At 41.6% G+C, this 13,124-nt stretch overlaps 1 protein-coding gene across 1 annotated transcript in view; it reads right to left on the reverse strand.

Moving 5' to 3' along the window:
* The window catches only part of LOC123241038 (replication protein A 32 kDa subunit-like), a 31,170-nt gene extending 18,793 nt beyond the window's left edge, over positions 1–12,377 (reverse strand). The window contains exons 1-7 of the mRNA XM_044668747.1: positions 12,242–12,377; positions 11,670–11,776; positions 6,719–6,820; positions 6,479–6,592; positions 5,520–5,594; positions 3,751–3,867; positions 240–362 (exon numbers count right to left, since the gene is read on the reverse strand). Of these exons, the coding sequence (XP_044524682.1) occupies positions 240–362; positions 3,751–3,867; positions 5,520–5,594; positions 6,479–6,592; positions 6,719–6,820; positions 11,670–11,776; positions 12,242–12,251 (648 nt within the window). The 5' untranslated portion in view covers positions 12,252–12,377. The remainder of the gene's footprint in view (positions 1–239; positions 363–3,750; positions 3,868–5,519; positions 5,595–6,478; positions 6,593–6,718; positions 6,821–11,669; positions 11,777–12,241) is intronic.
* Between the last annotated feature and the right edge of the window lie 747 nt (positions 12,378–13,124).

Below are 13,124 nucleotides of genomic sequence, written 5' to 3' on the forward strand. Positions count from 1 at the left end.
GGGGGGAGGGCGAGGGGTGAAGGGGAAAGTAGGAGCATGAATCATGTAACCATGTTAATTTTTCTAAAAAATGAATATTAATAAATATTAAAAAAAATTATACCAAAGAAAAGGGTAGAGAGAAAGAATGATTCAGATATAACAGTGGAACATGCAGAATGGTATTACTCTATTATAATCCATTGCCACATGAGCCAAGGTGGTGGTGTTTTCTCTCTAGTGACACAAGTGGGCCTTACCTGGTTCTGGGTTACAGTGAGGCCATTGGCTGGCATAAAATTGTTCCCACTAAAGCTGTTTCCTCCAAAGCCTCCTGTATCTCCTATTCCAGAAGTGTTGAGAGATGGTCTTCCTGCCAAGGGCTTTAAAAATTAAAAGAAACATTAGAATACTGTGTTGGAGGAGTCAAGAAATTGAGTTCTAATCCTAGCTCTGCCACTAAATTCCCTGTGTGGCCTTCCACTCTCTGAACCCTGAGTTCTCACCTCTGTAAAACTTGAAAGGATTAGATTTGACAGATCCTAGCCTCCCTTTCAACTCTGACAATGGTCTATGACCCTGGCAGACTCATTAATTAACCCTCCATTTACTTTATCAAAGAAGCCTTTGGCTAAGAGTTATAGGTTCAACAAGTTAAGCCAAGTGTTTCCTGTTGCATGTCTTTGGGTTTGGGAGGGTAAATTTGAAGTAATTCTGGGAAAGCCCCATCAGAAAAAGGGAAAGAAAGATTCTCAGCCAGCTCCTTTAAGATGTGTACAATCAGGTGAGGTCCCTGTCTCAAGATGCTAGGCAAGGTATATAGAATAGCAAGTAGAGAAAAGAAGAGTTAGGTTTTGTTGTTGTAGTTGTTTTGGTTTTAAAATGGAAAGGCCTTTGGTTATAAAAGGTATACAAATTGGTAAAAACCTCCCATGAACAAACAATTGTGAAACCTTGGACAATATGATTTCAGAGGCAGGGTGAGTCTGAAAAGGATGGGGGAGGACTTAGCAGATTGTAAGCTCAATTGGAGGCCACCCTGTGATAGGCAGGAAAGCTAGGAAGATCTCAGGCTGCATTGGAAAAGGAATCATTGCCAGGGCTAGGACATGATAGCCATGCTCCACTCTGTCCAGTTCACACAATTTCTTTGGGTTCTGGGTCTAGTTTGGGGCAAGGGGGGGCACATTTTAATAAGGCCATGGGTGAGCAGGAGGAAGATCCAGGAGGGCAACCAGGATGAAAGGCCCACACTTAATGCTATGAAAGATGAGCTGAAGGATGTTTAGTCTAGGGAAGAGACCTGGGGAGAGTAGAGTGGGACATGAAAGGAGAGTGGAGGAAAGGAGTCTTCAAATGCTTCAAAGATTGAAAGAGAGAAGAGACTGACCTACTCTGCTTGGTCCTAGAAGACTAGAAGAACTAGTGGGAATAGGTAGAAATGACAAAGGTCTTCCTAGCAATCTGAGCTATGCACATGGGAATGAGTTCTCTCTCAGTAGAAGCCTTCAAGAAATGCACGCTGTTAAATCAAAGAATCACAGAATTAGAGGATGGAAGGGATTTTATTGTCCACTTAGTCCAACCCTTGTTGGAGAAATTCCCCCTGGAGCAGAAACAACAAAGGGCCATCCAGTCTCTTCCTGAGAAGCCCCTACCTCCAAGGTATATAGTCCATTCTGCCTTTGGACCACTCTGACTACTGAGCCTAACTGGTCTCTTGGTCACTTCCATCCCACCCAAGTATAATCCATCCATCATATGCCAGCCTTTCAGATACTTCCAGAGCTACCACAGGCCCTTGAGAACTCCCCTCTCCAGGCTAAGCAGCCCCATTTCTTTCAGCCGTCCTTCATATCACCCCAAGGGCTGCCTTCTTCCAGCCACTCTTTAGCTTCTCAACAGCTTAGCATCTTTACCTCACAGTGCCCAGAACCAAACAGAATCTTCCAGATATGGTCTGATAAGGGCAGGGGCCTGCCACCATCTGCCCCTGGAAATGGGCAGGCAACAATGGGGGTTAAGTGACTTGCCCAGGGTCACACAGCTAGGAAGTGTCTGAATCCAGATTTGAACCTAGGACCTCCCATCTCCAGGTCTGGCTCTCAATCCACTGAGCCACCCAGCTGCCCCCTCAGAGGGAATTATTGATGAGCAGGACAGTTCTGAAAATAATTTATGGTATAATAATCTTTAAAAAAATGAGCAAGTGGTATGAAATAGATTCTTGGGATGAAAATTGTCATTTCCTAAGTGCCTTGGGAAAGTCACTTAACCTCAATTCCCTAGCCCTTGCCTCTCTTCTGTCTTGGAATTGATACTAAGAGCAGGGGTCAGCAACCTTTTTGGCCATGAGAACCATAAACGCCTGCAGAAGGAGGAGGATGGAGGCAGAAGGCGCTGGAATCTGGGGCAAGGGCTGAAGGGCCCCCTGGGGTATATCCTGGGGCTCTGCCTGGACTGGCCAGTCGGGAGGTAGAGCCAGATATGGCTCGAGAGCCATACGTTGCCAACCCCTGCTAAGAGGATAGGCACAAGTTTTTTAAAAAAGACTACAAATGGCTTTTTTCTTTTTAAACCCATACCTCCTGTCTTAGAATCCATAGTGAGTATCAGTTCCAAGGTGGAAGAGCACCAAGGGCTTTTTTTTTTAATGCCAATCTGTATAATTATTCACATTTTTTATAAAAATGCCAGTTAATGAAATGATTACAATCTCCAAAGTAACCACTACACTGACATAACCCTGTGCCACAAGCCAGAACATGGAATCATATAAAGCATCCTAAGTACCCTAAGCACCTGTATAGATGCTTCCTTCATACACATAGCAACCCCTATAGGTAAAGAAAACTAATGAAACCTAATGACTATTCCCTCATTTCTTCACATCCTAAAACAGGAAAGAAGGATCAGTGAAAAGGAGCTTGACCTCCCCGGTGTGCCTCTATGTCATATCATCTGAAGAGATGCCAAGAAAGATGTTGGTGGAATCACTACCTTGGCATAAGAGTCAATAAATGGCAAGGATATCATAGGATGATTGAAGTTACTTTTAAGGCTAGATCTCTTCTATGATAGAAGTAGGCTGTGGGGGGTGGGGGTGGGGGGTGGCAAAAAAGAATTTTCCCACCTAAATTTTAGTGCTAGGAAGAATAAAAAATCCCCCACCATGTTCCAAACTAGCTTTATCCCAGTAACTGAGCCTAGATGAGACCACCCTTGTTATTACTCGATACTCTATAAATCAAAACATATCGAAATCTAGAGATTGCAGGATCCTTCCTTGCCTTCTATATATAGGATCCTTCCATAGCCACTATAGACAATAGACCTGTCCAGAGCAAGGCACTCTAGTTACAGTCAACTGGAGTTAAGTAACTTGCTTAGGGTTCCACAGCTAGGAAGTGTCTGAGATCACATTTGAACCCAGGTCCTCCTAATACCAGGCTTGGCTCTGTTCACTAAGGCACCTAGCTGACCTTGTAAATGCTCTTTACGTGACATTTAAGTTCATAAAAAAAGAAAAACACATTCCCTTTTACCTCTAAATCTTATCCCATCCCAGAGAAAGTTAAAAAATTAAAACACCACACTTTTAAAATTCTGATTTTATGTCCATCTTGTCTCCCCACACTGGACTGTGATCTCCCTCCAGAGCATTCCCTTTGCCTCGCTTTCTAACCCCAGCATTTAGTGCAGCACTTGGCACACAGTAAGTGCTTAATAAATGCATGCTGATGTACTGATTGACCAAAAAGAAGCACTCACCTGGCTGACAGATTGGCTTAGTATCATATGTGCATTGACGGTTTCCAGGATATGTATGGTAAACTCATTCATGTCCTCCAGAGGAAGAATCTTGAATGCCACCAGGCTCTTTTTGTTCTGTTCAAATAACAAAACTGTTTAGGTCAAAGTAGGGAACACAGTAGGAGCTCTCTCTGCAAACTGCCATTAAGGTAAGTGGCACAAACATTGTGAAAGTCAGGGATGGCATGGGGTCCAAAGCATTTGGAAGCTGGTTGTCTGGAATTATGAACATATTTACCACAGAAACATTAAGAATAAATGGCAGAGACAACTAGGTGGCTCAGTGGAAAGAGAGCCAGGCCTAGAGTGAGAAAGGCTTGGGCTCAAATCTGGCCTCAGACACTTCCTACCTGTATGACTCTGGGCAAGTCACCTAACCCCAATTGCCTAGTCCTGGACATTCTTCTGCCTTGGAATTGATATTTAGTATTGATTCTAAGATAGAAAGGAAGGGTTAAAAATAATAATCATAAATACCAGTCAGGTTCTCCAGACTTTTAATTTAAGGAAAAATTTAGGGCAGAAAAATACATCAAATAATTTTTTTAGCCACATAATTTTTGCCCAATCACATTCATTCTTGTTCTGAGAAGTATGTGTCATTACATTGTTTTGTCCTAAACACTAGCTTCCACATCATTTTTTGTCTTGGGTTTTTGCTTCAAAGTAGATGCGTCTACATTAAAGCAGGGCTTTTCTTTGTTTCACTAATGCTATTTAGTTATCAATAATGGCCCCAAAGTATGAGAATAGTGACGCTGGTAGTGCTGATAAGCCTAAGAATGTATGTTTGTATAAGAAATACTTATTAAGTAATAAACTTTGCTATTATACTTGAATTTCAACTTCCACAAAGGGTCTTGGAATGTACTGGTAGTATAAAAGGGAGACCTACATATAATCAAATTCATCTTACAATTTCCTAAGTCACTGATAAATAAGGATTTTCCCCCTTTCTGTGGTTATGAAAGATAATATTTTTTTTCTTATGGTGTTTCCACATAGAGATTGCTGATTCATTTGGATTGTACTGTTTTGTATGATGCTGGTCTATTCTTATTTGAGGGAAAAGTCATTTCCCCAAGTTTTTCTTGAGTAATGATTTCCTTGCTGGGTGCTTTATACTTGGTTTTATCAAGACATATTTAGGTATATTCATTTGGTCCCAAATCTTTCTTCTCTAGAAGTTTCATCTATTTTTATCTAGGTCTAGAGTTTTGATAATTACTCCTTTATAGTATAATTGGAGATCTCCCAAAGCAATGCCTTCTTTCCAACTAGACCCAACTGTTATTCTCTAACCACTCAATGGAACTAAAAACCAGAACTGCTTTTCTACAAAAGAGACAAGAAAAAGTGCAATACTTCATGAACTGTTCTCAAACTCAATTCAGACATACTCCAGACAGAATAACACAGACCATGTTTGGTGTGAATAAAATAAAAGTGTTCTCTTAGTCTGAACTGAATCACAATTTCTCAGAAGATAGGGTTCTAGCACTTATGATTAATTCCCAATGCAGACACTAGTGAAATGGGATGGTGGGCAACCCACACCACACATACATATACATATCTATATTCACATATATATTCATCACTTGTAAAGTGGGTATAAGAATCACATTATCTGCCTTCCAGAGTCACTACAAAAAAAAAAAAAAAAAAGCCCTAGATCTACTGCAAAAGGTATATATATGATTATTACTACTTATGGCCTGCTTTACCTGGAAAGACCTGAGATGACCAGCCACTTTTACATAGGTTTCTGGTGGTACCACAGTATTTTCACTGCTTGTGTCCTAAAGGGGGAAGGGAAAATCAACCTGTGAATTTTCTATGACCACTGCTTACTGTATCTGCTAATTACCAAAGCTGAGTAGGGAAAATGAAAGGTAAAAACATGTACAACCACTTAGTAAAAAGGGCTATTTCCAGTTTTTAACTACTAGTGGGTCTTGAAGTTCAACATGAGAACATTTAAATATTCCCCCCTTCCCCATCACCCTTAGGAAAGGTGTTCCAATGGCTCTCAGGCAAAGGCAACAAATTTCATTGACCCTAGAAGGTCTTAAGAGACTATCTGGCAGTGTGACCTCAGAGCATAGAACCAAGGAGCCCAAACACATTGGTGCTGTCTGACTGAACAGGTGCTTCTTAATGTGCTGTCCAACCCCACAGCCCAATCATTCTAGGCTCATATTGTTCCCTTCAAGGTTCATGCTCCACCTCCTCTATGAAGCAAGGATGAGTGACGAAGGTATAATCCAGCCTTTGCTTAAAGACCTCCAGGGAGGGGAGATGCACTATTTCCCACAAGGGAGTCCATGGGTCAAACAAAGCAAATTTCATTCCCATGAAAATCCTCCAAATACATGATGGGGTTATCATCCTTGTCTTCCATTCCCCAAAAGCCAGTTTTTCTTCAGACTAAGCAGACCTTGTTCCTCCCACTGATTCTCATATGACATGATCTTCAGTAGCCTTACCATCTTTGGTCCCCTCCAGAGACATGCTCCAGTTTACTAATGTTCTTTCTAAACTATGGCACTCCTATACTCCTGATGTGATCTCACTGGGGCAGAGTCCAGTAGAACTTTCCTCTGGGCGCCATATTGCCTTCAATAATATCTACTGCAGTTTGCTCAAACTCAACGCTCTTTCCCATGAACCCCAAAGTGCTTACATCAGTGTCTACCCACTGTCGGACATCCATTGGTGCAGCAGTCATATCATCTATTTTGTAGACAATGTTAGTTGGGGCCTTCTCTGCTTGTCGTATTATTCCCACAATAGTGACCTACGTAAAAAGGGAGAAAATGATTTTCCTGAGTCTCAGAAACTTTAGCCCTTTAAATCATACGCCATTATTTGGTGTAACAGTTTACTGTCATCCAGTGATTCTACCAAACTATTACTGCCATACCTGTGAAATCTCAATCTCCCCAATCTTAAATACTTCATCAACCAGAGTGGCAGAAAGGAGTTGTGATATGGTGCAAGGGACAATGTGCTGGGCTCTTGCTCTCTGTAAAGAGAAAATACCATCAGTCTCCTTCCTAAACATCACAAGGATCCCAAAGAAAAAGTGTATCAGAGAGATGCTGAGGATCAGCAGTAAAAAATAACAGGGTACACTTAATGGTAGAATTCTCCCCTACCTGAGGGAAATATAGCCCGACAAAAGAATAGAATCCTATGTGCGGAGCTGAACCCCATGACATTTTTGTGTCTGTTTTTCTTCTTATTTGGCCTCTGAGATCTTCAATACATCACTTTTCAGTATAAGAAAACTAAGGCTCTATTAATTCACTCTGTGACCCTAGGCAAGGGCTATAATTTAGGGGTAGGGGAATAGAAGGAGTCCCAAATCTACTTCATTTCACATACATTCCTTGCAATATTGTGTACAAGATTACAAAGGATTCACAAGTTACCAATATTACCATCAGGTTCATAGACAAGATACTGCTCTCAATCTATATTCAGGTAAGCACAAATCCTTTAGTCATTCACTGTATATAGTAACTCAAGTCCAATAACTAAGATAACACTGGAGTAACTAAAAAGGACTTTGGGGGAAAAATTTTTTTCTTTTTCCTAGCTAATCCAGAAGGTAGATATCAAATTAAACCAAAGTTTTTACTGACTCTCACTCCACTCTCATTCTCCCCTGCTTCTAAGACCATGTTAATTTGTTCACTGAGTAAGGACCTTATATTTAGAAGACCTAAAGTTAAGTTAATGTTTATAGACTGGTAAAACCAGTTTGGTTCTTAGCAAGCTCTGCTCTTTTTTTTTTTTTAAATCACTCAGTCACTGCTGAAACAAACTTAAGGAAAAAAGAAGCAGGAGGCATCAAAGGGCTGAAAGTTCTTTTACATCATGGGCAGCCAAGAATTCATGTCCTTTTGGTCAAGCTACTTGTGATAAGAATCTTCTCCAGACTGGGCTAGACTGGTTCTTGGGCAGCAGATTAATCTGTGGAGTGAGATTACCTGATAGAAATTGGCAGAGTTTATGTTCTACTATATGAATGAGGTCCAGCTGGAGTCAGGGGGATCTGGATTCAGTCTTTGAGGACCCCAGTATCTCTCCATGTCCCAATGAGGCAACAGAGCAGAAGTGACATTCTGATGGAAAAACTGAACCTTGTCAATATTGACATTATCCTAGAACACAGATTCAGAAGAAAGCTAGAACTAAATGAGAGGCTGGCTCACAGCTGGCTCACCTTACAGAGGCAAATGAAAGAATTGACAGAGTTGGTTTCATTGTGTGCCCAACAATAAGAAACTTTTAAAGGAATACAGAACATATCATATATCACCTTGCTGTATTTATTAGGATGATCTTACACAAAAAGACTCCCATGAAAGTAACTGCAGCTTATGGGCCAACACTTATTGTAGACAATGAAAGAAAGAAAAACTATATAAAAGAACTGGACAAGCCTCACCAAACCCAAGTTTATGCATATTTTGATAACTGGTGTCTTCAACATGAAGTTGGACTCAAGGAGGGTCGGAAAATGGAGTTCAGCCTTAAGACACGAAAGAAGCCAAAAGATTATAAACTATTCAGGAGCCTCTCAACCACAAGTCATGGATACTTTTTCTAAGGAGACCAAAGGCACTGGATCTGGTGAGCAAACAATATGACAAAAAAATAAAACTATCTTTTCAAGAAACTGGATACTGAAATGGAGAATACACCAGAATTAGCTGTCCATATGCAGGCAAATCAATCAACTAGTTTTAGCAAAGATCAAAATCTACATCAAAAGAAGAGAAAACACTGGTTGAAACTGCCAGAGTTTCAATCAAACCTATTCAAAAGAATTGTTAATTGTGATTAGCTACTAGTACAGTGGATAGAACACTTTGGGCCTGGACTCACAAGGATCTGGATTCAAATTTGGCCTCCAAACCTTCCTGGCTATATGACCCTGGGCAAGTCACTTCATCCAGTTACCTAATTCTTACTGCTTTTCTGTCTTAGAACTGTTACTTAGACAGAAAGTAAGGGTAAAAAAAAAATGTTGATGATAAAGAATAGAAAGAAAAATACTAACCCTGCTTATTACCGTTATAGATTTTTTTCATTCATTGTTTTTGAATCCATGCACTTATAACATCACAGGAACCTAATACTCATTAACTGACTGATATAAAGTAGATGGTACAACAAAAATGGCAAGAGAGCCCAGAAATTATCTTAGTCTCTGCCAATCAGACAGAGCTGCCCAAGTTAACACAAAGGATAAACTAATTTCTAATCCACTATAGGAAAAGGCAGACAATGAAGAGCACTATTACTCCATAATGGTGAGAAGGAAGAGAAAATAAGTGCAAAAATTTTGGAGTGAAAGCCAAAATCCCATTATCCTAAGGGCATTCACTGATAAAAGTGAGAGATAATCAGACATAAAACCAAAGAATCTCCATGAAGATTTTCATCATCTATGACATTGGAACCATGCCATTTCAACCCAACACCACCTCCTTGCATGTATTAATATGAAAAATGATAGATGCTAGTATAAATATATATATTAGTATTTTAATTAAAGCCATGTTGATAGATAAAATCATTAGACCACGCGCTTGTAAGCATTCAAAACTGCCGCCTCCATACTGCCTCCTAGCCAAGCCCTACTCGCCAAAGAAGAGAGCTTACTGGCAAAAGAGCGCCACTCCCTCCTAACCCACGAGATTTAAGCGCTCCCCTGCGTCAAGACGTCGGAAACGGAAATCAGTTGGACCATGTTGGATCATGGGAAATGTAGTTTTATACATTTCCCAGATTCACTTGTTACACATGTGTTAAACAACTGTCACTACAATAAGATAAAGTTAGCCAGATCAGTTAGACCAAAACAAAAGTTATTTGTCCTTGGAGAAGAGAGGGACCAACAGTAACAAAATAAACATCTGACCAAACACAGTTCCTCCAGTGAGCAGCAGGCTGTATTGTGGTCTGGCTGCCAGTTGGGGTCAAGCACAGTTTCAGAATACCAAGAACTGGAAGGGTACTCAGAGATCACCAAGTCCAACACCAGTTCCACTTCCATTTTACAATGGAAAAAAACTGAGGCCTAGAGAGCAGGAGTCACTAACCCGAAGTCCAACATCAACCCAGCATGGACAATATTATTGACAGTATTACTATACACAAAAATAGACCAATGGGATATTGCCTCATATGCCATACATTGTTATAAAATCTAAATGAGAATGATCCCCACACATATAGAGGGTATCCTTGATGAAAATGTGAGAAGGGAACAGGTAGGCTTTGGTAAACAATTTTCTAGAGCAAACCATGTATTTTCATTGACACAAAATTAAATACAATTAGGTTTATTAGCTAACCACAAATTAAAAAAACAACTTTCCTCAAGGGTAACAAAATGACACTCTAAAGATTCTCTTACAACAAGATCTCTTTGGTATTTGTACATACCAAAATCATAAAAGATGCCTTGGAAAGATGTAATAGAAACTTTTGTTCAACAACTCTGATTACTAATATCAAAGTAAAACAAAAACCAAGGCCTAGCTTGCTATAGGCATTTGCCACTGTCATGAAAGATATTCTGTACAGGGTCAACTGGAAAAGGGATTATTCTCTATTGCTTAAGTTCTCCAGCTGCTTCTGTTGGCAAATGACAATGTTCTGATTGCATCAAGCCCCACGAAACCAGAGTCCTCTAAATGTGGTCTAAAATTATTAAAAAGAGATCACCTTAACAAATCCATCTGAGAAAGAAAAAATAATGAAATGCCTATTAATCAGACTAGGTAAATAGGTCAATGGCCAGTCTATTGAATTAGCACAAACAATACACATATCCAGGACAGGAACTATAGGTAAACAACTAGAGCCAAGAATTGAACAGGGAGAAGAAAGTATTGCATTTAGGAAATTCTGTAGTGTTTTTAACTACCTCAAGTTGAGATCAGACACAAATCCCTTCCATTATAATAAAAATGTTCTCCTGGTATGTTGTGCAGGTATGAATTGTGAAACACCACAGTCTCCTAAGAATCAGTTGTGGGTGATGTGAAGAGCAATGGAGATGCCCAAGGTGTATGCAAGCAGGCTGTAGCATATTTTGAAAGATGACCTGTTTGTGAGAAATGGTGGTAGGAATGTCATCCTGGAAAACTAACAAGAGTGAAGGATAAGAGATAAACTGTACAAACAGCCAGAAAACTCGACAGGGCTTATAAGCTGGCCTCCAGCATGTTAGACAGATGTTCTCTGGAGGGTCTATGGGAGAACATGGGCAAGAATAAAACAGGACAACGAGCATGAAAGAGCTGTGATCTGTACCCACATCAATGACAGAACAACCTATCTGACCATGTCTATAATATCTGTCTGCTATATGAACTGTCAGTTTGGGTAGCACCCTGACAAACTTGGAGACAAAAGGATTTCACGTTGGTGTTCAAATACACTGATATGGTAAAAAAAGACAAAGTCTAGTCAATCATCTTCTTATGAAATGAAATGCATATGCACTACAATCTATTCCTTCCAAAACACAAAGGTCTCAAAGGCATGGAGCTGGGAGATGGAATCTTGAATGTGAGGAACAAGTTTCTTAGAGAAAGACTCATTGGTTGTTTTGTTAAATTTTAAAATGAAACCAAAGAAACAAGTCCAAAATAACGGAAAATTTGACAAACATTTATTAAGCTTATCTCCACGCCTTCTCTTGCCCATCCCATTCTTTAGCTACCAGCTGCATTACAATGTCAATTCAATTTATGCTTAAAATACCTCACATGGGTATTCTTTTCTAAGCAGGGAGTCACTTTAGGAGGAAATAAATGAAAATGGGCCAACTGTTTTTCTTTTCAACTTACAGACTTCTTTTCGGCTTGAGAAGCAGTAGGAGTGCCAAATCCCCCTGGGGGCTGTGTGTAGCCACCACTCGTGTAGGAAGAGCTCCCATAGTTTCCATCAAATCCACCTGGCATTAACAGCACAACAATGACATCAGAATCACTCTTCCTTTCTGGGGTCAACAATCATCCATCCCATAGCTGAGCAATCCCCAGCATGCTGAATCTTCTTCCTCACCCACGCTTACCTGAGTCCCCGTCTCTCCCTTTTAACCCCCGCCCTCAGATTAGTACTCAGCTTCTCTCTCCACTGACCCCTTCTCCAGTTCCTCCTCCTTTAACCCCTCCTATTATGCCCAGATTATGCTGATCTCCTCTCCTTCCTGACCTCCTGCTTAGTGCATCACCCCCAGAACACTATAGAACCTCTATTTCTGCCGGCGACCCCTCCTCAGACCACTGCCAAGCCTCTCTCCCCTGCTGCCCCACCTCTCCAGGACCCTCAACCTCGGAGCCCCGCCGAGCTTCTCCACCTCCTGCCACAGTTCCCTTTCCCCTTTCCCTAAAAGCCCTCAGTGTAGCTTCTCCATTACTATTCCACATGTTGGCCGCGGCGCCCCCAAGAGCCGGAACGGGGCTGGCGTCCACAAAGTCCACTAGGAGCCCGAGGAATCCCGCAGTTACCCCAACCTAGAAGACTCGGGACTCTTCTTGGCGCCACAAACAGTATCCCGCGAACGTCGGCGCCAATCAACTCACAGGCTGCTTTCCCTGAGTCCCTTTTAACCAATAAGCGCTGACGATACTCTGGGTTTATCCAATGGGCTCAGACAATGCTAGCGAGGCGAGCGCGCACTCTGGCCTCGCGGGAGGAACGTGACGTCTTTGCGGCTATGTTTACTACGGGCAAGGAACCTGAGGATGGGCTGCAGGTACTTGAAGCCCAATTCAGAGGAACGTCCCTGGAAAGCAACCAATGAACATGTCTTTCATAAGTCCCGTCCCCGGAGATGACGTAATTGTTCCGTCTAGGAACTTTTTTCTTGCTTCTGGTATCCCGATCTCGCGCGTGACTGACAGAGGCGCAAGCGCCATCCTTGCTGATTGGCAGGAGTAGGCGGAAAGGTCTTGTCGAATCAGGCGCTGAAGGATCTGAATCCCTGGAACTGGGAGGAGTTTCGAGATCAGTGAGTCCAAGAGACTGAGGCCTAGAGAGCAGCGTAAGAAGGGTACTATTACACTGGCGAGCTCTCTTTGAGCTTCTTGGTGATGGAGCCGGTGACCAAACAGTTCCCCCACACGCTGCACCCTCCTCAAGGGTTACTATCGCCATTTTATAGAGGAGGAAACCGAGCCTCCTTCCCAGGCAGAGCCAAGATTTGAAATTCATATCTTCGGATCCTGAGGCTAAGCACCTCTCTGAAAGCCAGCCTCGGCCCTTCTGGGTCTGACTCAGGCTGGAAAGACGTGGTCAAA

The sequence above is a fragment of the Gracilinanus agilis genome, chromosome 3, assembly GCF_016433145.1.
Source record: "Gracilinanus agilis isolate LMUSP501 chromosome 3, AgileGrace, whole genome shotgun sequence".
In the NCBI taxonomy this organism is placed as follows: Eukaryota; Metazoa; Chordata; class Mammalia; order Didelphimorphia; family Didelphidae; genus Gracilinanus; species Gracilinanus agilis.